The sequence below is a fragment of the Scomber japonicus genome, chromosome 19 (assembly GCF_027409825.1).
Source record: "Scomber japonicus isolate fScoJap1 chromosome 19, fScoJap1.pri, whole genome shotgun sequence".
NCBI classification, from domain to species: domain Eukaryota; kingdom Metazoa; phylum Chordata; class Actinopteri; order Scombriformes; family Scombridae; genus Scomber; species Scomber japonicus.
In genome coordinates, this window is record NC_070596.1 from 1907893 (window position 1) to 1935526 (window position 27634).

The 27634-nt window shown below is 38.6% G+C and overlaps 1 protein-coding gene across 1 annotated transcript; it reads right to left on the minus strand.

Annotated features, from left to right (window-relative positions):
- Positions 1-502: 502 nt before the first annotated feature.
- On the minus strand, positions 503-27498 carry scai (suppressor of cancer cell invasion). Its single transcript, XM_053339372.1, has 17 exons — positions 27221-27498; positions 25715-25839; positions 19177-19272; positions 18818-18904; positions 16811-16909; positions 15755-15851; positions 8872-8970; positions 8435-8587; positions 5251-5352; positions 4063-4164; positions 3828-3906; positions 2981-3080; positions 2749-2830; positions 2592-2664; positions 2293-2466; positions 1551-1651; positions 503-987 (listed from the first exon to the last, which is right to left on the minus strand). Exons 2-17 carry the CDS (start codon positions 25819-25821, stop codon positions 841-843), a joined length of 1698 nt encoding a protein of 565 aa, XP_053195347.1. The 5' UTR covers positions 25822-25839; positions 27221-27498; the 3' UTR covers positions 503-840.
- Positions 27499-27634: the final 136 nt, after the last annotated feature.

The window sequence follows — 27634 nt, forward strand, 5'->3', positions numbered from 1 at the left end:
TGCGATTGAAGATATCAGGTGCTGGTTGATGATGTGAAGGGAGTGTGATGATGGCCCACAGCAAGCGACAGAACTCACAGAACATATGCCATGCACACCTCTGCCTGCTACAAGAGCGCCGTTTGGCAAATACAAAAAATAAAATAAAAATCAAGACCTGGTAATTAAATTTTTTTTGTTGGGGGTGAAATCTGTTAAACTCCAACATGAGAACTGGTTGTTTTGTTTTTTTTAGACATTTACGGATGCAGTGAAGGGATTAGTTCAGCGCCACCCTGCTTCGCCTTCATGCAGATAGATAAAGTCACACCTGGGAGGCAGCCCAGGTTTATATTGTCTATCCTTTAGGCTTACTCAACCTTCACTCTATTAAACAATGATAAATATTACTTAAGAGAAAAAAAAAACCCACGAGATGACCAACTTCACAAATATATGACACGAGGAAGGAAGTTACTGACTGTAGTGTTAAACTTTGTGTCTGAATGGTGGGGGGGCTCGTTGAAAAAAGTTATTCATAGCCTCTTATTGGTCAGTTTACGGTTATGTAACTTACGTGATGCTTATACTCACGATGCAAGCTGCTGAGAATCGGGGGGGAATTTACACTATATTCATCTGTCTGACTTATCTATGTGAACATTTTTGGATGTTGCACTACATTTGCACAGGTAACAGTTAAATGCAGGTGGGAGTTTTTGTGATGTGCGAATCGGTTCACCTGTAAAAAAAAAAAAAAGAAGAAAAAAAAAAAAAGAAATGTAACTGCCAGGGCTGAGGCAGTTGAGTCTATGCGTCTGTATGTACAACATTTTGCCATTTTTGCCCTGTGCGGAGATGTTAGTAGGCTTCCAGTGAATCATCCCAAAATAGACTCTGCACATCCAGCATGGTGGCCAGCTCTAATATATGCTTCTGTAGAACACTGCTCTCCACTGTGTCCTGTTTGGGGAGCTCGGGGTACGACTCCGGGAAGCTCCGCGCCTCCTGTGAGCACGACAAGAAAATATAAATATATATAAATATCACAACAAACATTCTTTAAAGAGGCACTGTTAACTATTGCACATGTTTTTCCACCATTACTAGCTGCCATAAACTATTTCAGCTGGCATACATTTGACATATGGATTTTGATTTATTCTGTTTTTATTTTTATTACGTTATTTTATGATGACGTGTGTTTATGTATATATTCTGTACATTATCGGACAATATGTCAACCCCAAAAAATCTAATGTCAGTCAGGCCCTAATTTTGCACCCATGTATTAGCAGTAATTACACACTTCATGAACTGTGGATCAGCAAACCAGCATATAAGCAGTGTCATGCAGTACATTGTGATGCATTGTGGGATGCACTTAGCTATAAATAGATGCTCTGAAGTAGTATCAGGACAGGTGTGCATCAGTTTAAGTGTACTGTGTGTTGGTATTTTACAGAAGTGGGACACACTTTTCTGTGTACCTAATGGTGTGTGAACATGATTTAAGTGCTCCAGAGCCCAGCAGCTTCTTTAGGATAACTCCAGCAGCAGCAGCGACTTACCCGGAAGAGTTTATGCAGTCTGAGTGCAGCTGAGCAGAAAACAAAACGGATCAGCAGCAGCCGGAGGAACTCGTCACCAAAGAATTGCAAAAAGGCTTGATCTGTGGAGACAGTCACAAAACAATAACAGTGTTGAGACAAGTAGATCATTCTGATAATCAATCACTTCAATTATTTTTTAAAGACAAATATCAAACATTCACTGATTTCTGCTTCTCAAAATTGAGGATTGACACTGATTTGGACTATTGCTCTAATAAACCAGACCAAGACCATAACTTGGGTTCTTGGGTTCACCTATAAAAACCATTCAATACCATTTCAACATGATCAACTCCAGAAAAATTACATATAAACTGAACTAATCACAATATTAATGTAATCATTAGTTGCAATACTGAACAATAATAATTAAGGCATTACCTTTATAATGATTATCATTGTTTTTTACTTGTAGTCTGAGTGAATATGTACTTGAGCTAAATACTACCATTAACATGCTCACAATGACAATGCTAGCATAGATATCAGTTTACCATTGGTGTTGTATTTGTACTTGGAGGTTGGAATTTGAACTGGAATGACCCCTGAAGTCAGATTTCCAACTCGGAAGGCTGCAAAAACCTCACCAGCCGACGTTGCTATACCTAGAGCTGTGCTGCTAGCATGGCAAATGACAAACTGTCCACAGTCCAGTATAATGTCACACTCTTCATAATTTACTAGAGACAGTGTATGCTACCTATGGTCCGTGATCGAGTTATCATCTGGCCGATGTCACGGTACACTTTGCGAAGGAATTCTTGAGCTCTCTCCCACAATCCTCGCCGCACGTTGCTTAAACCGCACACAGAGGAGAACGCTAAGAGTGGACTGTAGAGGAACAGAGTGAAGAGACTCCCACGCTGAGACTGATCTGAACACACAGCACAGAGGAGAAGTCAGAACAGAACATCACAAAACACAAAAGAGTGTCATTTTACAACCATCAGTAAAAATTTCTCATTCACTCAAAAGGTAATATTCAAGAGTGACACGCACCTTGTACACTCTTGGGATATACTGTAGGTGATAGTAGGCACACCAGAGGCTGACCAAACAGATTAGTGAAATTCTATAAAAGGATGAACAAAAGATAGAAAAGGTTATATTAATGAGAATATACAATGTTTTTTATAAAGATAAAGGTGTAAAGTACCTTGTAGGCTGTGCTGTTTGATGAATCCACAATGACAAAAAGAGGCTTCCGGGTGAAAGGGAACAAATCTCCTGGATGAAGGCTGCAACATTACACACAAGCATTAGTCAGTGTCAGGAAGCTCCTTTCTACACTGCGCTGGATAGTTACTAAACTTGTTAATCTCAACTTCTAGCTTTTCCTTATATGACACCGTTCAGACAGATGAATCATTTATATTATCGTTCCTCACCAGTGCATTTCTTTCTGGGCCTGGTTCCTCTTCTGCACCGTCTCTCCGTTCACCACGTCTCGATTTGTATTTGTGAGAACTCCTCCAAAATCGTACGGCCCTACCAGAAACATCCACAGATGAAAGTTGACATGGCAGATTGTGACATGTAGTATAAAATGATCTTCAAATGACAATAATATCGTTCATCGCGATTATTTCTGAGACAATATATATCTGCTTATAATATATATATCGTCTAACAAAAGTAGTTATCATGACAGATCTAGACCACAGATTTTACTGAAACTCTACATGATGGATGTAAGCACCACTACATCTAACTTGATAAAGAACAGATTTTTTTTTATTTATTGTGATTTTACAGATTGCTGTGACAAATGACCTGACGCTGACTAACAAAATGTTTCTGATCTGGCTTCAGTCTTTTTCCCTCTGTTTTTGCTTTCAGTATTTTTCACTGGGAAAAAAACTGGAAAGGAAGAACGTCAGCCGACTCAGGCACAGTCAGAGGCTGTGTGGCAGAAATTTCTGTCCACTTTACAACCATAAAATGATGATCTGATGGAGGTGTCAGTGTAACAGGCAGCATCTAAGAGCACACATCTAATTACTATGCCATACTGGTTCAATTGTGTTGAGCTTCACAAAAAAAACTATTTTCACATGTAAACAGTGTGTTTAAGGTCTGTGCTCACATGTAGACTTTTAATTTGTAGATGTACAATAATATTAAATAATATCATATTAATATATATATATACACACACACATTAGATTGGTGACATGTCTGTATGATGTTAGGAACTACAGTAGCAGACTCTGGCCTGATAAACAGCTTTTTTACCTTCATAATCTGAATGTCCAGCAGGGAAGACTCCAGTAGCTGACAGGTAGACGAGCAGAACGCTGTTTGCAGGCAATTCCTACAAATCCAAGCAAGTTAAAAAAAAAAGATAATGTAACCACATCAGATATATGTGCTACATATACTTGAGAGATGATATGATATTGTAACAACTTTGCATGTCTAACAATAAACCGTTGACTTAAGTGAAGCTGTGTTTTAAGTCAGTACTGACCTTAAAAGAGGCTGACAGGAAAGTAAAAAGCTGGCTGAATGTTGGTTTGTACAGCAGATACTTGTGAGGGTTTTCTCTTTTGGCTGGTTTCTCATTGGGCTCCTGTGGACAAACATTTCAATGATTATCACATTTCACTTCAAGTTTTTTTAATGTGTAACAGGATGATCAGTCCTCTAGGCAGCAGTGGAAAGAAACTAAGTACATTTACTCAAGTCCTGTACATAGGTACAATTTGGAGGTACTACTGCTACTTTTTTGTTCTACACTACAATTCAGAGGGACATATTGTACTTACTTGTAGAACCATTACATTTATCTTTATTTTAAGATCAAAATTTGACATGAAATAAGCAGATTTGGCAGAAATACAATATAATATTCATATTTATTTTAATTAGTGTATTAGTGATGTCCACATTATTCCATAAAGGTTCATATGGCTGTAGGTTTTCATTCAACCAATCAGGAGCACACCAGCATCTGAATTTTGCTGCATTATTTAAGATTAAACCAGTGGTTCCCAAACTTCACATAAAATAAGTGTGTAGCTGAGTCTGCTTCTCATGTTTTCAGATGTCTGTGAGTTGTTCACCTCTTTAAACTTTGTTTCAAATCAATAAGAAAACCTCAAAGATGTAAAACTCTTGAAAAACATTTCACAAAAACGCGAAGATGAGAGAAAAGTTCATCAGTTTTAATGACGAGTCACAGTCCAATTTTCGGCAAAACAAGAACTCGTAATACTAATAAATTTAACTGGTAATACTTCTGTACTTGTACTTGAGGAGGATGTTAAACGCAGGAGCTCTATTTGTAATGGAGTATTTTTACATGATGATATTTCTACAATCACTTGAGTAAAAGATCTGAGTTCTTCTTCCACCTCTGTCTATATGAGGGTTTCCATGCAGTTATGTGTTCATTTGTTCATCCACCAAAATCAGTCAAGACTCCAAGTGGGGAATGATGCAACTCTGGAGGGAAGGATGCACTACAGTGTAATTACAGTCTGCTCTCACACAGCAAAACAAAGTGACACACAGGTACTTGCTGCTGATTGGTCCTGAGAGAGACACACACAACATGTTTACTGTTGCTGAGGTGGGAATGTTCTGCTGCTGAGTTCAGACATACAGATATAAAAATAAAAGAGTGATGATGCAGTTTCAACACACTGACACTGACCAGCGTTCCTTGTTTGGAGGTCTGTGTGGCCAGGTTGACTGGTTCCCTCTCCAAAGCTTGAAGCATGCGGAACATGTCAATGGTTAACTCGCTGAACTTCACCTTCAATAAAAAGGAAGAAAGCAACTTATTATTGAGACATTTGTGTTTAAACACTGGTGTGATGTTAAGATCAGATTTTTTACAGCACAAAAAATACTTTAAAAGGTTAACCCTTGTATACTGTTCATATTCTGACCAATAATTAGTCTGTATACCAATTTTCATTCATAAATTCCCCATCAGTCATTAATCAATGTTTGATTAATCCTTAATGAAGCTGTCAGAGAACAAACAGAGTATTTATTTAAAGGAAACAAGACATCACAATCACTACTTTATGGTTGAGAACATTTTATAGAATGTGAAAAATACATGTTTGAATGGTTTTTTTTTGTTTGTTTTTTTACATTTGCATATACAAAAAATGTGTATCAGCTGTACACAAAAATAAAAAAATGACGCATTTTATTTCCATGTTTGTATACTGTGGGTCACATTAGGAAAAGTCCAGCTAAATGAAATGTGTGTAGGGTCAAAATGGGTCAAATTTGACCCTAAACAGAATGCATCGATTCTTTAAAAAAATGTTTTATAGCATTCCAAGAGCCATCATGCTAAGAACTAAAGAAAATAGCACAAAAAATACTTTCTGAACTAGTTAAATAAGGATTTAAGTTTTGCTGCCAGCAGAGGACACTACAGTACAGTGCAGGTACCTCAGATTACACACACAGAGCAGGGAGGGGTAATATAACATCTCCATAACACCTGAATGTGTTTCATGGGAATAAACTACTGTGATGATGATTGTTTGAATGATATGTATTCTGTAAACTGCCTGTGAAAACACACACACATTTGTAAACCCTGACCCCCCTGAACACTGGATTACATTACACTTTCCCTCCAAAGGTTCCCTAAATGACTGGGCAATATTGAGAAGTTTCTGTTTCATGTGGTGCAGTGCGGGTGTTTCACATTTGCTTCATATCATGTCTGCTCGTTCCTTTCCTGACCTGGAAATCAATCTGGTCCACCTTAATTAAGCAAGTCTCAAATCCCTTATTCCTGCTCAGGGGAGATGAGGAGGGAGGATTGAACCAGGTTGAGTGAGGATACATGAGGAAGTCCTTTGAGGAAGTCTTTTACCAGACTGATCGGGACAACACAGAGAGTTTATATACAGAGATGAAACAGTGTGAGTGATTACAATTCATATTCTGGATGTATTGTTATTTTTGTTAGAAAGTCAGTAAGGGAAGATATGAATGATTCTGCTCTGATAGAAGTAATAGTGTTGTGTTAGTGTTATGACCAGAGTGGAAATGCAGATCTATGCATCAGACAGAGGAGAGAGAAGCAAATGAACAGCTGTTCAATTCAACAGCGAGCCTGCTGCAAGAACATTGAACATTGTCGTCTTAAACCTCTCATACTTTTCTCTGTGAGGTTTGCTCGTATGATTGTTCTTAACCGCATATATTGCTTATTATAAACAAATGAGTGCCACATGTTGATGAGGTGGTGCTGCCATAAAAGCTACCTGTTACACTCAGTTTGAAGGACAGAATACATTCATGGTGGTCATCCTCTCTCAGCTTTGATGAGGATGTCAACTGTTTAGTAAATCAGCAGCTATCCTACAGATATGTGGACCAGAATATTACTTAATATATATTGCTATTCATATTATTTTTAAATTTAAGTTGATGTCTTTAAAATATTCAAACTACAAATTCAAGTGTCATAATTATTAAAGGACCAGTCTGTACAATTTAGTAGCATCTATTGCAGCAGATTTGGCAGAAATACAATATAATATTCATAATATTCATATTTATTTTAATTAGTGTATTAGTGATGTCCACATTATTCCATAAAGGTTCATATGGCTGTAGGTTTTCATTCAACCAATCAGGAGCACACCAGACTTGACCCATTTAATCAACTGATCTCAGTCTTCAGACAGTTGATTGGCTGAATCGTGTGTTCTTTGGTTGGAACAAAAACCTGCAGACACATAGCCCTTTATGGAATGCCTGTCCTACATGTTTGGCAGGTTAGAACGGGGATTCAGTTGGTTGCAATCTGCAACCTCGCCACTAGATGCCACTAAATCCTACACACTGCTCCTTTAACTCAAACTATAACTTTTACTCCTGATTAGAAATGCACTCTATATGTAGATGACTTGTGAATTTCAGTCGTACCAAAGAAGTCCAACTACAGTGGGGAGAACAAGTATTTGATACACTGCAGATTTTGCAGGATTTCCCACCTACAAAGCATGTAGAAGTCTGTAATTTTTGTCATAGGTACTCTTCAACTGTGAGAGACGGAATCTAAAACAAAAATCCAGAAAATCACGTTGTATTATTTTCAAATAATTAATTTGCATTTTATTGCATGACATAAGTATTTGATACATCAGATAAAACATAACTTAATATTTGGCACAGAAACCTTTGTTTGCAATTACAGAGATCAGACGTTTCCTGTAATTCATGACCAGGTTTGCACACACTGCAGCAGGGATTTTGGCCCACTCCTCCATACATCTTTTCTTTCTAGATTTTTGTTTTAGATTCCGTCTCTCACAGTTGAAGTGTACCTATGATAAAAATTACAGACTTCTACATGCTTTGTAGGTGGGAAAACCTGCAAAATCGGCAGTGTATCAAATACTTGTTCTCCCCACTGTACTAGAAAACTGGTGTGTGCTAGTTCTATTCAATCACTTGTGCTTGTATTTGAGTGGTTCTTGCGAGTGGTTCTTGCATGAGATCCAATGGCTCAGTCCTATGTATGAAAACGTCAGTAAACTACATGTTATAAAGTCATATATTGCTGCTTTTTTGTTCCAGAATGACAGCTGTCACAATACTACTAGCAGTGGGTTACACTTTGTGGAGTGGTGACATACAGTACTTCACCCAAGCTGTGGTGCAGCAGTGAAACTACTCATCAAGAGCAGTGTATACGATGACGGAGCTGCAGGTAAAAATTATACTGTTCTGAAGTGAAGTTTTCTTTTTGTGAGAGCCAACATCACACAGGTTTTTCCTCCAATAAGACAGATCAACAACTGTGCCTATGTGTTTCAGGTGTTAGGAACTGTAAATTAGAATTAGTGGGTTAAAACCTGGTTGTTACAGTTGCCGATGATTAGTGCATCTGCAAGGACGAGCTGCCCAACCACCATGCCTTGTTCCAGGGGAGGAACGCTCCCCTCCTGCAGTCGATTGCTGGTGACGACGACAGAGTTGTTGTCATTCAGTACTACCACAGGATCTGCCTGTTAGAAAATAGAGAGAAACACCAGTGAGCTGGTCAGCAGACAACGTACTTATTCACCTGGCTGTCTGTGCAGAAAGGTGAAATGTTGCACTGTTAAGAGTTTCAGTCACCAACATCTGCCCTCAGTTTGCTGTTGTCTTACTCAGTCACACACTACGCAATTATGAGATACACGGGAGGACAATCTAATAAAGCAGTTTTGTAACATGCATGCTGGGTAATAGAACAGTACTGATGCACTGTTAAGGTACTGAGTTAATTTACATTTAGAGAGTCGATTACCTCTACAAAAGCTGCCACTTCCTGTAGAACCAGGTTCCATTCCAATTGGTCCTCTGTGTTGAATCGCTGGGTGTAATCTTCAATTTCCTCAGATAATTCCTGCAAGTAGCAAACAGATGCATATTTATGTATATACAAACACATTTTTCAGATTACTGTACAACTTGCAAGGCTCATAGATGTTTGAAGACAATTGGATACAGAGTTGGAGGCAGGACATTCATTCTTATGAAAGTTGCTCAGTGACTCATGAAACTAAAAAAAGGGGTGGGATTGGAGAGTGGGTGCTACACTTGTGCAAAAACACAGACTGTCATCATGGTTGGGGACAGAGTTATTTCCCTTGAATTCTTCTACAGTCTCCACTCAGGACGTACACAGTGAGGAATGGAGGACACTCCTTGCTTAGCTAATGTGACATGAATAGCCTCTTAGCTGCTAATGTGAAGTGTGGCAATGATCAAAGTCATGTCCATGTATCATATGATAAGTCCATATATAGACATGATAATGCCGATAATTATGTTATTGTATGATAAATCAATAAAATAATTATTGTGACAGGCGTAGTTGGGCCCATAGAGCAGCGCAGTAGTGACTTCAGCAAGCCGAGCTGGCCACGTCTGGTTTAGCCCTCCGGCTAACCTCAATGAGGATAAAACAATCTAATTGTACGGCTCTTCTGGACTTTTGAAATATAATCAGACCAAAGGGATCAATTTCTGGTAGTGAAACGAGTCATTTCATGGGATTTGTGACGGAGAAAAATGTATCTGCTGATTTACAGACGTCTCTTTCAAAATGAAAGTCTATTAGAAAAGGTCTTTAGGCCCAGTAGCATCACATGATGTTGTATTTGCAGTTTGGCCACTGTATCAAATTGGCCTCAAAGCCCAATCCTGTTCCTGGAGGGTCCAGTGGAGCATGATGCCAAAAAAGTAACTTCCTAAGAACATACCGAGTATGCTCTGTGGCCCAATGCACCCATGGAGCATGCTCACTAGAGACTTCCATTGGCTGATACAGCTAATTGGTTTAGCCTTGTATATTGGATAACTTGAATGGGGATAAAACAATTGAGTCGTGAGGCTTTTCAGGACTTTTGAAACGTGATCAGACGGAATGGATCCAATTCTGAAAGTAAAATGAGTCGCAGGGCTTGTGATGCCCAAAAAATATGTCCCTTTCATAATGTAAGTCTATATGAAAAAGTCTTTTTGGGCTCAATAGCATCACTTTAAGTTCTAATTACACAGTTTCGCCACTATGTCAAATTGGCTTCAAAGCCCCGCTCTCTTCCTGTATCCAGTTCTCTTCATACATCAATGCTTGTGCTAGATTTATAAAATAAGGTTTCATGCACATTTAAGGAAGAGTGCCTCTGAACAGCCCACTTCTCAGGCTCCTGTTGTCGCATTCATCAGAGCTCTTGACACTGAAGCTATCTAGCCTCAAAGGGCAGGACTGTGGGGGAATTGGAGCACAATATCACTGCTTATGCTATCTTCAGTCTTCTTGATGCTAACATATTTTCCTTCCATTTACTGAGGCCATCATGTACTGTGAGGGAGGACAATATGACCATGGTGTTCCCATCAGCTGCACATATAAGTAGACTAATCAATACTAGAGAACAATGCACATATCCTCCCTCTGAGAAAGACTCCTGGAGTTTAGATTTTAGGTGCAGATTTGCTATCCAGAGCAATTCCTTGTGCCGGAAATGGAGACCTCATCAAGATCAAGATCAGATTTGGGCAAAAATTGGCTGCAGTCCTGTTTGTACAAAGACCAGGACACATCACTGGCAGCAGATGAATTCATACAGGTTAGGTACATATAATGGTAATGGTACACATATTCTCCCTGAATTAATACACAACAGTCTGTGTGTGATTTTCTGGAGTTCAATTCAATTCTAATTGCCTCACACACTTTAAATAGAGCTCTGTCTGAAATCCCTACCTACTGTATTTACTAAAGCCCTCTGACTGTGAATGTTCTCATTCGTCAAGGCCATAGTTATCTCTGGGCAATTGAATGGAAAGCAACTGGACTTGTTATGTCTATGAAGACTTTTGCCTCTTATCCAAGGAGCAGAGACTGCTAGTCAGACTAGCACAGACTGGTCAGACACGCAAGAACTGATGAAGCCCCTTGGATAAGAGGCAAAACGTCTTCATAGACATATAACAAGTCCAGTTGCTTTCAATTCAATTGCCCAGACATATATTTACCCTCCAGCGTCTATTTGAGCGTCCATATTCCACAGTGGGTCAGTTGTTGTTTGTGATCATGTCATTATGTAACCTAGCCCTCATATAGGTCATGTCATCAGTATAGAATACACATATGAGAAACTAGAGCTGAAAGAGCCTCCTGTGTCATAGATCTATGCTTTGGGAGCGTCATGGTTTCATATTAAGTTACAGCTTCGCTGGACAATGAACGATGGATCCCACAAAATCTTCATGCTGTCCATGAAATTGGTTTGTCACAACTTGATCAGACATGCTAAACTATTTGTAACAGCATCATCCATTTGAGCATGGGCATCAGTCAGTCAGTCCGCTGTGCCTATTCTGTATGATAGGGATGCCCAGATTTGTTTGGCTTGTGAGCTACTTTATTTTGACCAGCTATAAATGATCTACCCACCAAAAAAAGGAACCAGGGTTTCCCACAGCACTTTACAGCTAAGGCGGCCGCCTAAGCAACACACGCCTGCCGCCTTAACTAACGTCTTCAAAAAATAAAATAAAATAAGATAAATAAATCCAACCAACGTCTGCAGCGGGCCGGAACCGCTGTGTCCGACTGTCTGACTTCGACCCTGAACACACCTGTAGCTCTCTGTACCTCCCGCTAGCATAACACAGACACGCTAACAGTGATATCAAGTTTGAGGAAACAAACACAGACCGCTGGTTAAAACATAAATCTACATCATCTGAGGCAGAACCTGCTCAGAAAAAAACATCGGAGCCCGAAAAAATAATGACACCGGCAGCACCATGTGATGTCAACATTAACAACGTTAATCCTCAGACAGGTAACGTTAGGTGACGTTACTATAGTTTCAGGCTAACTGTGACGGCTAACTGTGACGTTACTATAGTAACAAGTTTCAGGCTAACCGGCTCAGAGTAAATGAACGGCTCTAACTAAACAGGTGATATTAGCGGTGCAATGTGTAAAATGCTGCGGTGCTGCACGTTTTATCAACTGATGTTACAAAACGTCAATTTTAAGTCACTCAGATGTTTCTCATTCAACAGACTTGAAGAGAGAGAGTGAGGCAGATTCAACAAAAACGTGATGATGCTACTGTTGGAGTTTAACAGATTTCACCCCCAACAAAAAAAATTTAATTACCAGGTCTTGATTTTTATTTTATTTTTTGTATTTGCCAAACGGCGCTCTTGTAGCAGGCAGAGGTGTGCATGGCATATGTTCTGTGAGTTCTGTCGCTTGCTGTGGGCCATCATCACACTCCCTTCACATCATCAACCAGCACCTGATATCTTCAATCGCACATCATTCCAAAAAAAAAAAAAATGCCTTGCCTGTTTTTTTAAAAGTGGTAGTTATTCCTTTTTCTTTGATATCACTGTGCTGTATTTGCATGCAAAAAGGCAAAGATATGTATCCATTTGTTGTTGTTTTTAATCCACAAATGATGAGCCTCCACCTTTAAAGGGCACAGAAGAAATCCTATTTTTAAAAAAAAAAAGGGTTGCAGGTTTTTCCAATGGCATGCCACAGGGAGCATGTGGTTGAATGACTCAAAGCTTGCATGGGCCTGTGTGTTTGTAGCTGTGTCAGCGAATGAAGACAATCTAGTTTGAGATTAGAGAAGATGACCTTACATGCACCATTCCACATGTGTGACTATCCAAAAACACCTGTGTTAACCTTTTTGATGTTGGGATTTAGCCTGTGAGCTGCTAGCTGGGTAGCTCCAATGGAAAAACCACTGTTAGGCACGTTCATTTCCAAGCATGTCTGTTCCATTGATTTGACTCTTCTGCTGGTCACCCATCACTTCAAGAATAAAGGGGGAATCACTTGTGAAATGGAGAGAATTTGAGACACCACTCAGTCAGAGATGGAGCACAGTATTAACTCATTTCAAAGAAAATGACATCCCGCACACTAACCTGGCAAGATTAGTGTCTGTTGTCATGTGCTTACCTGGCAGTAATGCACCAGTAGAGAGGGTGTTCTCTCAAATGAATGACATATGGACAGACAGCAGAAATAGGTTCACTGTTCCTTCCATCAAGGCCATCCTTATTGTAAAGACAAACATCAACCTCCCTTGTGTTAAGTTTATGGAGATGCTGGCCAAAGACAGAGCCATCCAGAAGAAAATACATTCTTCTGAGAAATATGCAAATCAGGTAAGGAGAGGGAGGGAGAGAAAGAGGGAATGAGGGAGAGTGAGAGACAGAGAGACAAAGTGAGAGAGGAGAGGAGATAGAAGGAGAAACAGATAAATATATGAGCCCAATTTCTATACTGGAACTGTCCCCCTGATGAGTGACTTTTGTAGGTGCACTTTATAAATGTAGGCTTTGATTTTAATACAGTAGCATTTTGTTGATGTTTAGCCTTGCTGATTGGCTCTGTTCTTGCAATTTTTCTCATGTTCTCCTCTGCTCTTATTCTATCCAGGCTCCTGAGGCGGAGGTGGATGAATGAGGGGATCACGGTAATGTCACCTATCTTCTTTGATTGCCACCTTTTGTGTCATAAATATCAGTTCAGTATTCAGTTGAGTAGACACTTTTGACCAAAAAAATCTATCATAACTCAAGCTAACAAGACTAAGATATTTTTGTCTTCCTCAGTGGATGGATGGTTGGTGATGTCACCCATTTGTTTCCAGTGGCACACATTATGTGATCCACTTACATCTTTTTTATATGTTTTGACTTGGTGATTATTATTAAATTACATCTTAATGATATTTACTAGCTACTGGTCTGGCAGCTGTCTTTGCACATGACTCTTAAATTTGGAAGAGAGATGTTTTTTTTCATGTATTATTCTATATTTGTGTTTTTGACACTGCTGTTCACTACTGACACATGATATTTGTGAGTGCTGACATTTTGATTTATTAACCTTTTGCAGGGGCGCCACCAGGGATTTTGGGCCCCAAAAGATATCACACTGGGTCCCACCATCAAACACAGGCAATGCCGACCATGTGCCGATACTAACTGTACAATATCTACTGACTGTGTAATAAAAGCTGGTTTAAAAGACATGAAAAAGTACTTGTCCCCATTTTTTATTTCATAATGATAAAATGTAATGATTTTTCACCGCTGCATTGAAAATGTCCCCGATTTTCATTTCAGAAATCTGGTCACCTTAACTGAAGCTGAATATAACTAGCCTGCTTAACCTGTACAATCTAATTTAATCCAATACAACAGCTCTGCTATACATTCTACATTTATGAAGCTTAAATACATTTTTTGACAAGAAGGTGAAAATTATGCTTTATGTTCATTATTGAGTGATTGTGGTGTGCATGATTATATTGAATGGTGTTCCTAATATTTTGTCCACTCCATTAAGGCTAGTTGCGTTTACCATTTACATGTGGCTGTCTTATAGCCTACTTTTGACAAGACACCCCCCCACTGCTCCCCACCACCTTAACTAACACATTTTCTGCGGGAAACCCTGGGAACAAACAAAAAACAGCCTAGCTACCACAGCAGAATCACAAATTAGCCAATAAGCAGTCTCTCAAAGTTCTTTGGCACGTGAGCTGCCAGCATAGGCTTTGCGATCAACTGGTGGACCGCGATTGATGTATTGAGCACCCCTGTATAAGGAGTAGCAGCAGTATTTTAGGATATAGAGGTAAGTGAGTGCTGTCATTTCTATAGTAAGAAGTGAGCCAATAAGCCACTGTGTCACTAGTTTCATTAGTTTAGTTTAGTTTACTCACTGAGCTGAGAACTGGAGTCCGACCAATACATTGGTCAATCGATATTATCGGTCGACATTAGCCTATCACTGATCTATCGGTATCAGTGTTTATACCATCTGGTATGTGCCCGATATTTAAAAGATATATATAAAAGAACATTTTATGTATATTTAATAATTTTTCCTAATTCAAGTTTAATATATACATGTAAGTTCCCAGTTCCAAGTTTATTCTTAAACAGTAAAATATCACACCTCCATAACATATGTTTCTCACAAGTGTTTGGTAGCCAAATTTGGAAAAAAGTGTGTTTATGTACATATCTGTATATATAAGATTGTCAGCCGATATATCAATATCAGAATTTTTTTATTCCCAAATAACGGTATAGCATCGGCCTCTAAAATCCAGTATCCGTCAGGCCCTACTGAGAACATCTCGCTCTATGACCCCAGAACTAAGACGCATACTAAACCATGACCTCTGTCAGACCTCTGTCTGATGTTACATCCCTTCAGAAAAAAGGATTTCCTGTATTTGCCTCACAGTTATGGAGGATTGTCTACCTAATCTGAACCGATCCTCACTGGTTCATGCACTGACTGGCAGGAGCAGTGACTCTGTGGCTCTGTGGTTCTTCATGACCCCTCCCTCTGTGAAGACACATTTGGCTCATGAGTGGAACTGTTATACAACCAAGACTGAGAGAGCATCCTCCACCCTCCACCAGGTCTCTTAATGAGCGGAGTGTTTGAGAAATGGTGAAAATGAGTGTCATTTCTGCATAATCTTCATACAAGAATCTCAGGTGTGAGACACTGTAATGAATGCTATGAATGCTGCATGGGGGTACACAAGAAAATGGGGGGGGGGGGGGGGGGCTGTTTTTATCATACAAATGATCAAGTTTTAAAAACGTTGCTTCCATACCTTCACCAAAACTTTGACTAGGTCCATCTTGTTGAGCAGTAAACAGACGACTATGTAGCGCGCATAATATCGAAGCTTCTTCACTACTAATTCTGGCCTGATGGAAGATGAGAGAAGATAAGAACTTGTGAGGTCAAACAAACCACAGTAAAGTATACTCACATTTCAAGCTTTGTACTGATAACAGCTTCTGGTTCACATAGTCTACATTAGAAATTTGCTGAACATTTTTTAAATCTTTACAGCAAGAAAAGTCTTGTTTGCCTCCATTATTAAAACAGCAGAATATATGAAGAGGTTACACATTTTTGTAGACGTATATTGAATAAACAGGTGTTCTCAAAAATGACAGATGTTAATGATATGCTTACATAATAATAATCATAATAACCTTTCACACAAGGGATGTAGCTTTACAAAGACAAAGAAAAATACAATACAATAAACCAACAAAAAAATCACATTTAGTAAAAATAAATAATAATAATAATTATAAATAAAATGACACTAATTAAAATCCAGATTAAACACATATTTTTTCAGCTGTTCACAGAGCTCACATCACTTGTAGGTTTAGGTAGAGTATTCCATTATTTTGGAGCATAATTAAAGAGACTTCCTGTTTTCTTGTGTGTATTTAAAAACTCAGCAGTAGATGATCTGAGAGCTTGTGAAGGATTGTAAAACAGGGAGTCTGAGATGAAGGTCGTAGTATATCAAAAAATAAAAATTATATTTTTTAAAATTCTGAGTAAATCACTGCAACAATAAAATCATTATTAGACTTTGACTGTATAACTTCAGAGATGACACAGTCTAGTCATCGTAAGGATGCAGTAAATGGACCAGAGGTTGCTGACAGATGTGCAGAGTTGTGGATAAAAGTTAAACGATGATGATATTGTGTTTGTACAGCTCAAGTAATAAATACAAATCTATTAATGCAGCTTTAACAAAACTGATAGTCCATATGACTTATTATAAGTCATGCAAGGGCAGCTACAGTCGTTAGTAGTAGTAGAAGAACATTTTTCACAGAGTATTTCTGGAACGTACCTGTCCTCTTTGTTGACCTGAAAGTAGTAGGACCGCTGACGGATGGCTGAGTAGAATGAAAAGGCCTCATTCAGGTAACTTGTTTCTGAGGTACGAAGGCTTCAATAAAGATTAGAAAACAGAAACTGTGTTACCATCTCTGCATTGAAGCATGTTCCATATAAGTGCTGATTCTGTAACACCTGATCTACAAATTGCACCATCAAATAGATTCAATGTAGCTTTAATCAAGACAAAACATGTCATTAAATTTTCTAAAAAGTGTGTTATTTTGTCAAGCAGGGATGCAGAGAGAAAAAAGTTCAATTCAAGAAATATGTAGAGTGCCCATGCACAGAAATCCATGGATTACAGGTTGCCTTTAACAGGAAGTACATGCCCGACAACTTGCAATTAAAAGGGTTTTCTTGTAAACAAACAAAAACAAAGTTATGTTTATTCTGCACTGTTTACATCCAATCTCTGCAAAGTCAATCGTTGGAATGACACAGAACTCTTGCTAAGGATGTGAGCAGACAGAGACATGGGTACCGCTCATACAACTACTGCTCCATAACACAATGTCCTGATTTAAAACCGGCCCAGGACATGTGTCCCACATTTCCTGTCTGCCTACACTGAAAACTTTACAACAGAAATGCAAATGTGAATACATCTAATCAGACAGTTGTGCAGTTATTCAAATGAACTTGAATTAATTTTGCCATAAGTCTTGTTTTTGAATATTTGTTTGACTTTTATAAAAGTCAGAGAGTTGGCTCAATTAAATTATTAAAGGAGCAGTGAGTAGTATATAGTGGCATCTAGTGGTGAGGTTGAAGATTGCAACCAAATAAATACTCCTCCCTCCCCTCCCCTCCCTTTACCAGTGTGTAGGAGAACCTATGGTGGCCAAAAACATGAGATAAACATGTAAGGTCTTCTCTAGTCACTGTTTGGTTTGTCCCTTCTGGGCTAATTTAGAAACATGGCTGTGCAGCTAAATTACCAATCCTACTATGACTACGCCAAGACCCGCCCTACTCTGCCTCTGATTGGCTAGCACTCGTTGCCTTTGTCACCTAGGTTTAGGAATGAGGATTCTGATTGGTTAGGGTTAAGGCAACAATATCAGGGTAAGCCAATCACAGGCAGAGAAGGGTGGGTCTTGGCATGACCATAGTAGGATTCGTAAATTTGTTTTCCTCCTTCTTTATTGTACAGACATACATGTACAATAACAACAAAGACAAAAATGCCAATTTTAACAGACGGTGTGAGATTATCAACATAAGAAGGAACACCAAGAAGATCTTAAACAAAAAGGATCTTAAGATAAATCATTCAGTAATAATACTAAAATATCAATAATTAACATGATACAAAAAAGATAAAGTAAAATGAATAATATAACACACAAAGGGAATACAGTATTAATTCAGCTTTTCTAAATCATTGGGAAGATTGCTCATAATATTGTACAATTCCTGTGCTTAAGATCCTTTGACAAGTTTTAAAGATTGTATGTATAATTTGAATTCATTTCTGAAGAAAACTAAATTGGAAGGAAAACTTTGCAATCTATTTTTGTGTATAAAAAACTTGGCCAAACACAAAACAACATTAACACAGAGTTCATTGTTTTGTTTTTTTAAAAATAAACCTATGTTATGTCACTAGGCAAACTCATTCTAAGGAAATGAAAAAGCAATTATTTTCATGAGATAAACACTCATTAAAACATACTCATTAATATTATATTCCATTTATGACCATATTCCAAGTCTGCTCCACCAGATATCACTAAATTCTACACACTGTACCTTTAAATCAAGGTAATGTATTTTTGTTCATACACCTCCGAGCTGTCCCACTTCCAAAAAAACTCTATTATCAACATAAACTATATCATGACCAAAAGTTGTAGTATGATTTATAGTATGGACCTTAACTATATCTAATCTATCTGAAAGCAGACAGACTGTGAAAGCTTGTGGTGATGCATGTGGCTGAGACAGTGACACTTACTAGTAGTGGTAGTAAAGCTGTCCAATTTTGGATGCAACTTCCCCGATCTGCCATCTTTTCAAGCCGTACCGACTGTCCAGAACCTGCCTGTCAATAAATGACTAATTATAATACTGAACAACAGACAATGATATCAATTAACATCTGGGAGAGACAGAACATCTGGTCATCATTACATGTGCATCCGTCTTTGGCAGAATTGTGACAATGGATTCAACACAGTATGTTTCCTTGTGGTTGGTACTGAATTCATTTAACTGAAAACTACATACTTGAAACACTTCACTCTTCATCTATCTATTCTGACTCTTCAAACTAAATGAACTAGTACAGTTACCGTAGTAAGAGATGGAAATAACCTGTGCTGCTGCTGGAATTTCCACAGTTTTGTGTAAACGTCAAACGTCCGTCCAAAGTAGGACTGCCACTGTTTGTGTCCATACTGAGGAAGGTCTCTGCAGGGAAGAGGAAGACAGAAAGGTAACATTAAACACACAACATGTTTGAGTGCTTTCAGCCCCACACATAAGTCTCCAATTAGAGGAACAGGAAATTACATTTCAGACTGATGAAGGTGAATAGAAGCTGATCATATACTTTTAAATGAGTGTGTGGACACACTGTGGATTTAGTCCTCCATCACTTCCATTGAAAGCACATTTGAAGGAGATCTTTCTTTTAATAGTCAGTATGAACAGGAGGAATCATTATTTAATGTTCATATGGACACCTAACTGCTGGTTTAAGATACACTTGAAAAAATTGTGACTTCAAAAAGATCACAGCATTTGGCCAGATAGCTCATTGTGATAGCTCATCTGAACTGATGAATCTACTCATCTGTCACATTTATGATCATAACAGCAGAAGGAAAGGAGAAGATGCAACAGCCAGCTAGATTTTTCATCTTTGGAGGCAAATGTATGACTGTTAAATCATTTCACATGGGTCTGAGTGTGTGAGAGAAAACAGCTGCTTTGAGCTGACGATGGCGCCATTTTGTTGGTAATACAAACATGACTAGAACGCAGCATCAGTTTTGACTCATTTACAACAAACTCAATGTGTCACTCAGCTCAGATCATAACAAGAACAACGGACCAAAAATCAAGGTGAGAGGGCAGAAGCAGTGGGTGTTTATCTGTCCATCTGATCAATTCATCATTTCCTGCATCCACCTATCAGTCTATATCTGTGGCCTGCTCCTTTTCTATTTCTCTATCAGTGTTGTTGGTGTTGTCCTGTTGGCTCACCAGATGACAGGTTCACCAGCTCAGCGGGAAAACTGCTCCTCCAGATGGCCCGTCTGTCTGTTTGCACTCTACACTGTTTCAGAACGTATTGTGATATTCACTGGAACAATCTCACAACAAACACATTCAGGACCATTTAAAAGTACCTGTGTCAGTTATTGAAGAGTCAACCTAAGGATCTGATCATGGACTGAGTTCAAACATACAACATCCTGCTAGATTCTGATTGGAGCACCCAATGCAGTTTTGAGGCAAACCTTTTATTTATGTGTTTGAATCAGTGCCAGCAGAAAAACTGTGACCATTTCCAAAAAATCTTACCTGAAGAAGAACTATGATATAGAGCTTTTAGGTTTGCTAAAGCCAGTGATTTAACAAAGTGAAAGTGTCTCCTGCTCTCTGAGATCACACCCTCACTACCTGCTGCTCTCTCAGCAGGTGAGGCAGCTCAATTCTGAGAGGTCACAATCATGTGCACATGATAAATGGACTGTACTAAGTTAACATAGTGCTTTTATAGTCTTACAACCACTCACAGCTCTTCACTGCTGGATTGACTAGAATTGTGATAGTTTTATTACATGATATATTTAACCCTTCCATACTGTTCATATTTTACACCCTCACAGTATATCCCGGGTCAGTTTTGACCCCTCATAAAAATTGTCTATACCAAATCTGTTCATATATTCTGATTAATAAATGTGATTAAACCTTGATTCATGTTTCAGAGAGCAGAGAGAGTGTATTTTTTAACCTTTACACCAAAAACAGCTCCTATCACACAATATCATGTCCTATTTGACCTAAGACATGAAAATATAACATAGACATAATGATGGAAATGTATTTTATAACTTTATGGAAGTGTGGGGTTTATTATATAATCATTAGAGCCATCAGTCTTCACTGCTACATCATAAAAATAAATCCTTATTAAAACGATTAACTATTCATTTCACTAAAACACATGGCAATAGATACAGAGATCATTTACCTGAAACAGCCAAATTTGTAGCACCTATTTAAATATTTTCATTTTTGTGCATTTTGGACCACTTTAGGAAAAGTCAAAGACATTTGAGGTGTTTTCACATCTGTCAAATGTCAAAATGGGTCAAAACTGACCTGGACAGTATGTAAGGGTTAAAATATCCCTGACTAATGAAAGTAAATAGACACAAACTATGTATAAAGTTGGAGGGAAGATAAGACTTATGAGTATTTTCTGTTATTTCATTTTGGACTCGAATCAAGTCTCAATTCTGCTCATATGTTTACTGAACTTGGAACAAAAATGACTAAATCAAATAATGCTGGCAAGCCAATACTGGTTATATGTTAAAGATGATTCAGTGACACACGTGAATCGTGGGATTTTCAAGAGACAAAAAGAGGGAAAAATTGGAGCATTAGATGCTGAGATGTCCTGACAGAAGCTGCAACTATTAGTTGATTAATCAATAAATTGATCAAGAGAAATTTCTACTCTTCTTTATTTTGATAATAGAACAATTGGTCAATTTTCAAGCAAACATGCCAAACATTTAATGTTTCCAGGTTCTTAAATGTAAAAATGTGCTCCTTTATTGTTCTTACATTAGAATAAATGGATTCTCTTTGGACTATGGAACAAACAAGACATGTGATGGCTGGGTGTTTTCACTGTGTTCTGATGTTTTATAGAACAAACTATTCATTGAGTAAATAATCAGCAGATGAATCAATGATGAAAGCAATTATTGATTGCAGACTTAATCCTAACTTCACACAGTTCTGTAAACTGAGTAAAGTGATGTGTATCAGTGAAATAACTCATTGAAATGAAAAACTAAACAATCTTTACACAGATGTGTCAGCAGCAGGCTACACAACCAGATGAATCTGCTGAGGCCAGAGTTCAACTGTCCATGTCTGAGGTGAATTGAGCTTTGAATCCAGATGTTGCACCTTATACTCTGGTGTCCCTTGAACAGGAGTCACTGTGACTAAGTGTATTACAATTCAAATCAATTTTTACTAGGTCAATGGGAAGAAATATATATAAATATAGATCACTAGAGCTGAAACAATCAGCTATATTATGGATTCCTCCATAATCACAAAACTAATTAACAACTATTTTAATAATTGAGTTATCATTTGTTGGTTCAAGCTTTTTAAATGTGAGAATGTGCTGCTTTTATTTGTCTTTTATCATAGTAAACTCAATTATTTGGGGTTTTGAACTTAAAAAAACAACAACCAAAAAACTGAAGAAGTCACCTTGAACTCATTTAAAAAAATGTTTGTAAAAAATAATCAGAATATGAATATGATAATAATTGCAGCTGTAGATATTTCAGTCTGAAGAACTGTACTAAGAGGCCATAGATATTTAGTTATAATACCATTAATAGCAGGTATTACAAGGGATTACACAGAAGTGGGAAGAAGAAGCTTCTTTGACTCAGGACCAACAACTTAAAGAATGACAGAAATATTATTACTAATATACATCACTCAAAAAAAATAAAGAAGATGAGTAGATAACTGTGATAGTGGAGCATCAATTCATCTACAACCAATCACAATTAGCCTATTAATATAAATAGGTCAGTGATACTCAGCGGGTAATTGCTTCAATTACATAATCAGAAGGAGGGGGGGGGGGTTCAATTTCCAGATCAGGAAAGTAGTGAAATATGAGCCATAAATAGCAGCTGGCAGAGTGTGAATGAGGCAGCCGGGCATGCTGCTATGTTTATTAACAGCTTTGCCTGAGGAGGAAAAAGTGCCACTAAAGCCAATAAAGCAGAGAGATTCAATCCTATTGTGTGGATATTTAATATCTCACTACTAAATGTGATGAGTAGGTGAAGCTTCCCAGGCCTAGGTGGGAGTTTTAACACATATCATAATTGTTTCCTGCTCCTCATAAAGACAGAGGTGCTACAAACATGATGAGGAGCGTTTGATTATACATGTAGAGATTCTTTTACAACCTGTCACTGGATAAATATCTTAAGGAATAAGTGTGCTGAACCCTGCATTACGTTCAGTGACAACATATGTGCTACTTTATATTTATATTCTGGAGCTCTACTGGAATATCTTTGCATGATTTCCACTTAAAAGCTCCTTATTTAGCTTATACTGGCTCTTTATGCAGCAACTCAGTTCAGCCTCTGTGTCTTAACAGGCCGTTTCATATCCTGTCTCTTTAAGACAGATAATGATGAGCTCACTCTGTTCTGATTGGTCAGCTCTTTAGAAGCATTTACTGGCTCATAAAGGCCACATTAACAGACTATGACACTAACTTCAGTAGTAGCATTTCACTACTTTAGTTTGTCCTTAACTGGAATATCAACTTCTCAATTTCTCTGTACATGTTTGAGCTGAAATCCGATCTGAAACATGAGAGTGGACAACGCAAACATTATCCATGGAAAAAACATAACAACAACCTTAGAAACCAAGACTATGGAACGGACAGCAGTTTATTGTCATGTGCGATAAGCTGATGTCAGCTTATCAGCAAGGTAGAACAACATGGTAATAGTAAATGGACTGCACTTATATAGAGCTTTTCTAGTCTTTATGATCACTCAAAGTGCTTTTACACTACATGTCTCATTCACCCATTCACACACATTCATACACTGTTGGCACAGCAACGGGAGCAATATGGGGTTAAGTATCTTGCCCAAGGACACATTGACATGTGGACTGGAGGAGCCAGGAATCAAACTGCCAATCTTCCAATTGGTGGACGACCGCCCTACCACCCCCTCCACCCCTCATATATATACAGTTGTGACCAAAATTATTAGCCCCCCTTATGAAATTAGACAAAAGTCTTGATTTCTCCATGGAAATGGCCATTAACAACACGTGTTTGTTATTTTGGAAACAATTACACTACAAAGACAAAAGTTGACAAGTTTGATTAGGATATTTTATTGATTTCATGAGTTGAAACAAAAAAAGGCAAAAATGAGAAATACAAAATGATTATCCCCCTGGCCATTAATAGTCAATAGTGTACCCTTTCTGAGCCACAACTGACAACAACCTCTTAGAGTAGTTCTTTACTCGGTTGGCACAGGAGCAACAATCATCTTGGCAGATGTCCAGGGATTCTTGTTGACATCTCTGACAATTTTCCTCTCTAGAGTTCTTGAAATCTTAAGCTTACGACCACACCCAGGTTTGTTTCTTACAGAATTTGTCTCCTTGTACTTGGCAATGATGCAACGTACAGCAGTTCTAGACACTGTGAAACGCTTGGAAATGGCAGTATAGCCTTCCCCCTTATCATGAGCCTCTACTATCTTCTTTCTGAGCTCAAGACTGATTTCCTTTGTCTTTGCCATGGTGAGTAAAAGTAGTCCCTCTCAATAATGTGTTCAAGTGCTCTGTTCCTTGGAGTCCTTTTATGCTGATTGAATGTTCAGGTGTTGTTACGAAGCAAATTGACTGCACAGGTGTGGTTTGAAAGCTGATTGGTTAATTAGGTGTGTTTTATATATATATATATATATATATATATATATATATATATGTATATGTATATGTATATATATATATATATATATATATATATATATGTATATGTATATGTATATGTATATATATATATATATATATATATATATATATATATATATATATATCAGCAGATAGAAACTCTCTAATATCAGATCCCTAAATTAAAATGTGTACAGCTCACTGCAGAGGAATGACATATTTTCTAATCAAAGTGAGTGAATGAATGTAGCTGAACGTACATGAATTTTCTCTGAGCTCACATTAAATCCTAGTTTATTATTTCATCATATTGATGGATTCTGGGTTTTTCAATGAAGGAGAAGAAATGTTCTTACCACCCATCCACCATCCCAACCTCTACACCTTTACATACACTACACACACTACATCCTGCATGGCATTAGTCATAAGATGTGTGCTGCAGAGCTGTCATATATATGAATGTACTCCCTCAGAGTACTAGGCTGGATTTTTAGACCTGGACCTTACATTACTGTGCACTGTATGCATTTCCCACCACTATCCACTGAAAGTGAATGTGACATAACCAAAAGCTCATATCCTAATATAGCTGGTTTAATATTCTGATACCAATGCTAATCATGATATAGCACATTTTCTGCAAATTCAATGAACAACTGCTTATCCCACAGAGGGTCGCAGGGGGCTGTAGCCAATCCCAGCTGACATTGGAGCGAGAGGCGGGGTACACCCACGACAGGATGCTGGTCCATCACAGGACTCACATAGAGTAGATAGACAACCACTCACACTCACCTTCACAAATACAGGCTATTTAGATTGACCAATTAACCTAAGCTGCATGTTTTTGGGAGGAAGTTGGAGTACCCAGAGAGAACCCCACAAGGACAGGGAGAACACACTGGGTTCAAACCCAGAACCCTCTTGCGGTGAGGTGACAGTGCTAACCACTGCACTTCCATACTGCTCTTTTTTTAAATGAATGTAATCCATGCAAAAATGACCAACATTATTGCAAAAGAGCAACATATGAAACCATAGATGTCTTTCTATCATCACACAATATATATCCTCATATCACACAGCATATTTAACAGAAGAGAACAGATTAAACTGAGTAAAAGCTGACCTCAGCCCATTGAAGAGTTGTTTAGACTTGTCCAGGAGATAGCAGAAATCTGTGACCGTCTTCCTTTCGCCTAACGGAATATCATCCTCATTCTCAGCTCCAGTCATGACAGTGACTTTTCACACCTGATTACAAAGAAAAACAGACATAGTGTATATATACTGCGTTAAAATCAAGTTACAAATTGTTAAAAATACATGCAACAAACACAGCAAAGTACAGTTTGTACTAATGTGTTTCATGCATTTCAATCAGTGACAAGGAACTAGTGATATGTCAGTAGTCGCTGCTGGTTGCAGAGTGTCTTACAGGTGCCCTACTTACATATGAATAGAAATAAGGAACTATGGAGGAAACGCGTCACATGGTCACCTTTTTTAGGTTGACCTGGGCTGTCCCAGATTTCACTTTCACAGTGGCTGCAACTTCCAGTACGCTAAGATGGTGCAATCAGGTCAAGGCAGCAACACAGTCAGGTCACATTATGCACACATAGAAATACTGACTTTATTCAACGACAGCCAATAAGATGTGTATTCTGACTGTATCGTGGTTAACATGAGGAGATGTGGTGTATATGTGTGTGTGTGTGTGTGTGTGTGTGTGTGTGTGCCTGTGGATGTATGATGGTGGGTGGATGTCAGTGTCGCCAGAAAAAAAGCCTGCAGGATCACATCAGCTGCTGTAGCATCTCCAACCACAGCACTACTCTACAACCTCCAGCTCACGTACATCCTGGTATTTGGTAATAAGGCTCTTACACACCTGGCTATACCTCAACAAACGGTTCCCACCTTGCACATAATACTCTAAGATTATATGATTATATATATATATATATATATATGATTTATATATATATATATGTGTGTGTGTGTGTGTGTGTGTGTGTGTGTGCGTGCTGGTATTTTCCGTGCAGGCATGAACACATCACATCCCACAGCTCTCATTCATTTTACTCGCCGCGGTGTTTGACGTGAACATGACGGGACGTCTGCGGGCGCAATGATTGGAGAGAGACACTACAATGAGCCGCGCACGACAAGACTGACCACATACCGGTATATGAAAGACTTGTTAGTGAAGAAAAGAATGTCTCAATAAATATATATATGTATATAAAAATGCTCAATGACTCGGTGAATGGTTGCTGGCTGTGTATTGTTTTATAGTGAATATTCGTGCCGAGCGGAGTCGTGTATAATGTAAAGTAGTGTGACAGTGACGCCCTCCAGTTAACATTCATCTACCAAACTAGCTACTAATAGGACCAAGCTTCATTTAGCCGTAAGCTATGACATGGCTACTGCTCTGTATGTAACGATATATTAGCCTTCTATCATCCCCCAACGCCGTCCAATTAAAGTGAAGACACGACTCCATTAACGTCACAACTAAATAAACACCTGCACAACAGATGCTCACGACGTAAAGCGGTAATATGAGCCAGGCTAACTCCTATCAGTTTTAACCTCCCCTGCTTTTGTAGTTGACATTTCTCCCTACCTGGCCAGTCGGGTAACGTTGATGGTGAGCAGCACGGAGAACCGCAGAGATGCTTCTCAGAAGAAAAAAAATCAGTGCAAAAGCCGCGACGAGCCGTGTCGGTGAAGCGGCGCCTTTCTTGGCATCTCACTGCGTGGCTGACACCGGACCGTGTGTCCGCAGAGCCCGTCCTCCAGCAGCCCGCTGAAGTCTAACGGTACTCTGTATCAAAGGCTGTTGTCCCGCAGCAGGCACGGAGGCAGGGTGAGAGGAGGTGAGGAGTTGAGGACAGCTGCTGGCTCCGCTCCACGACAACTGGCTAGCTACTTCTGGGTCAACATTTTCAAAATAAAAGCGTCTGCTGCTTCTTTTTCTTCTCTTGTTGTTTAATGGCGGGAAACAGCCGTACGCTACAATAACGCCATCGTCTGGTTG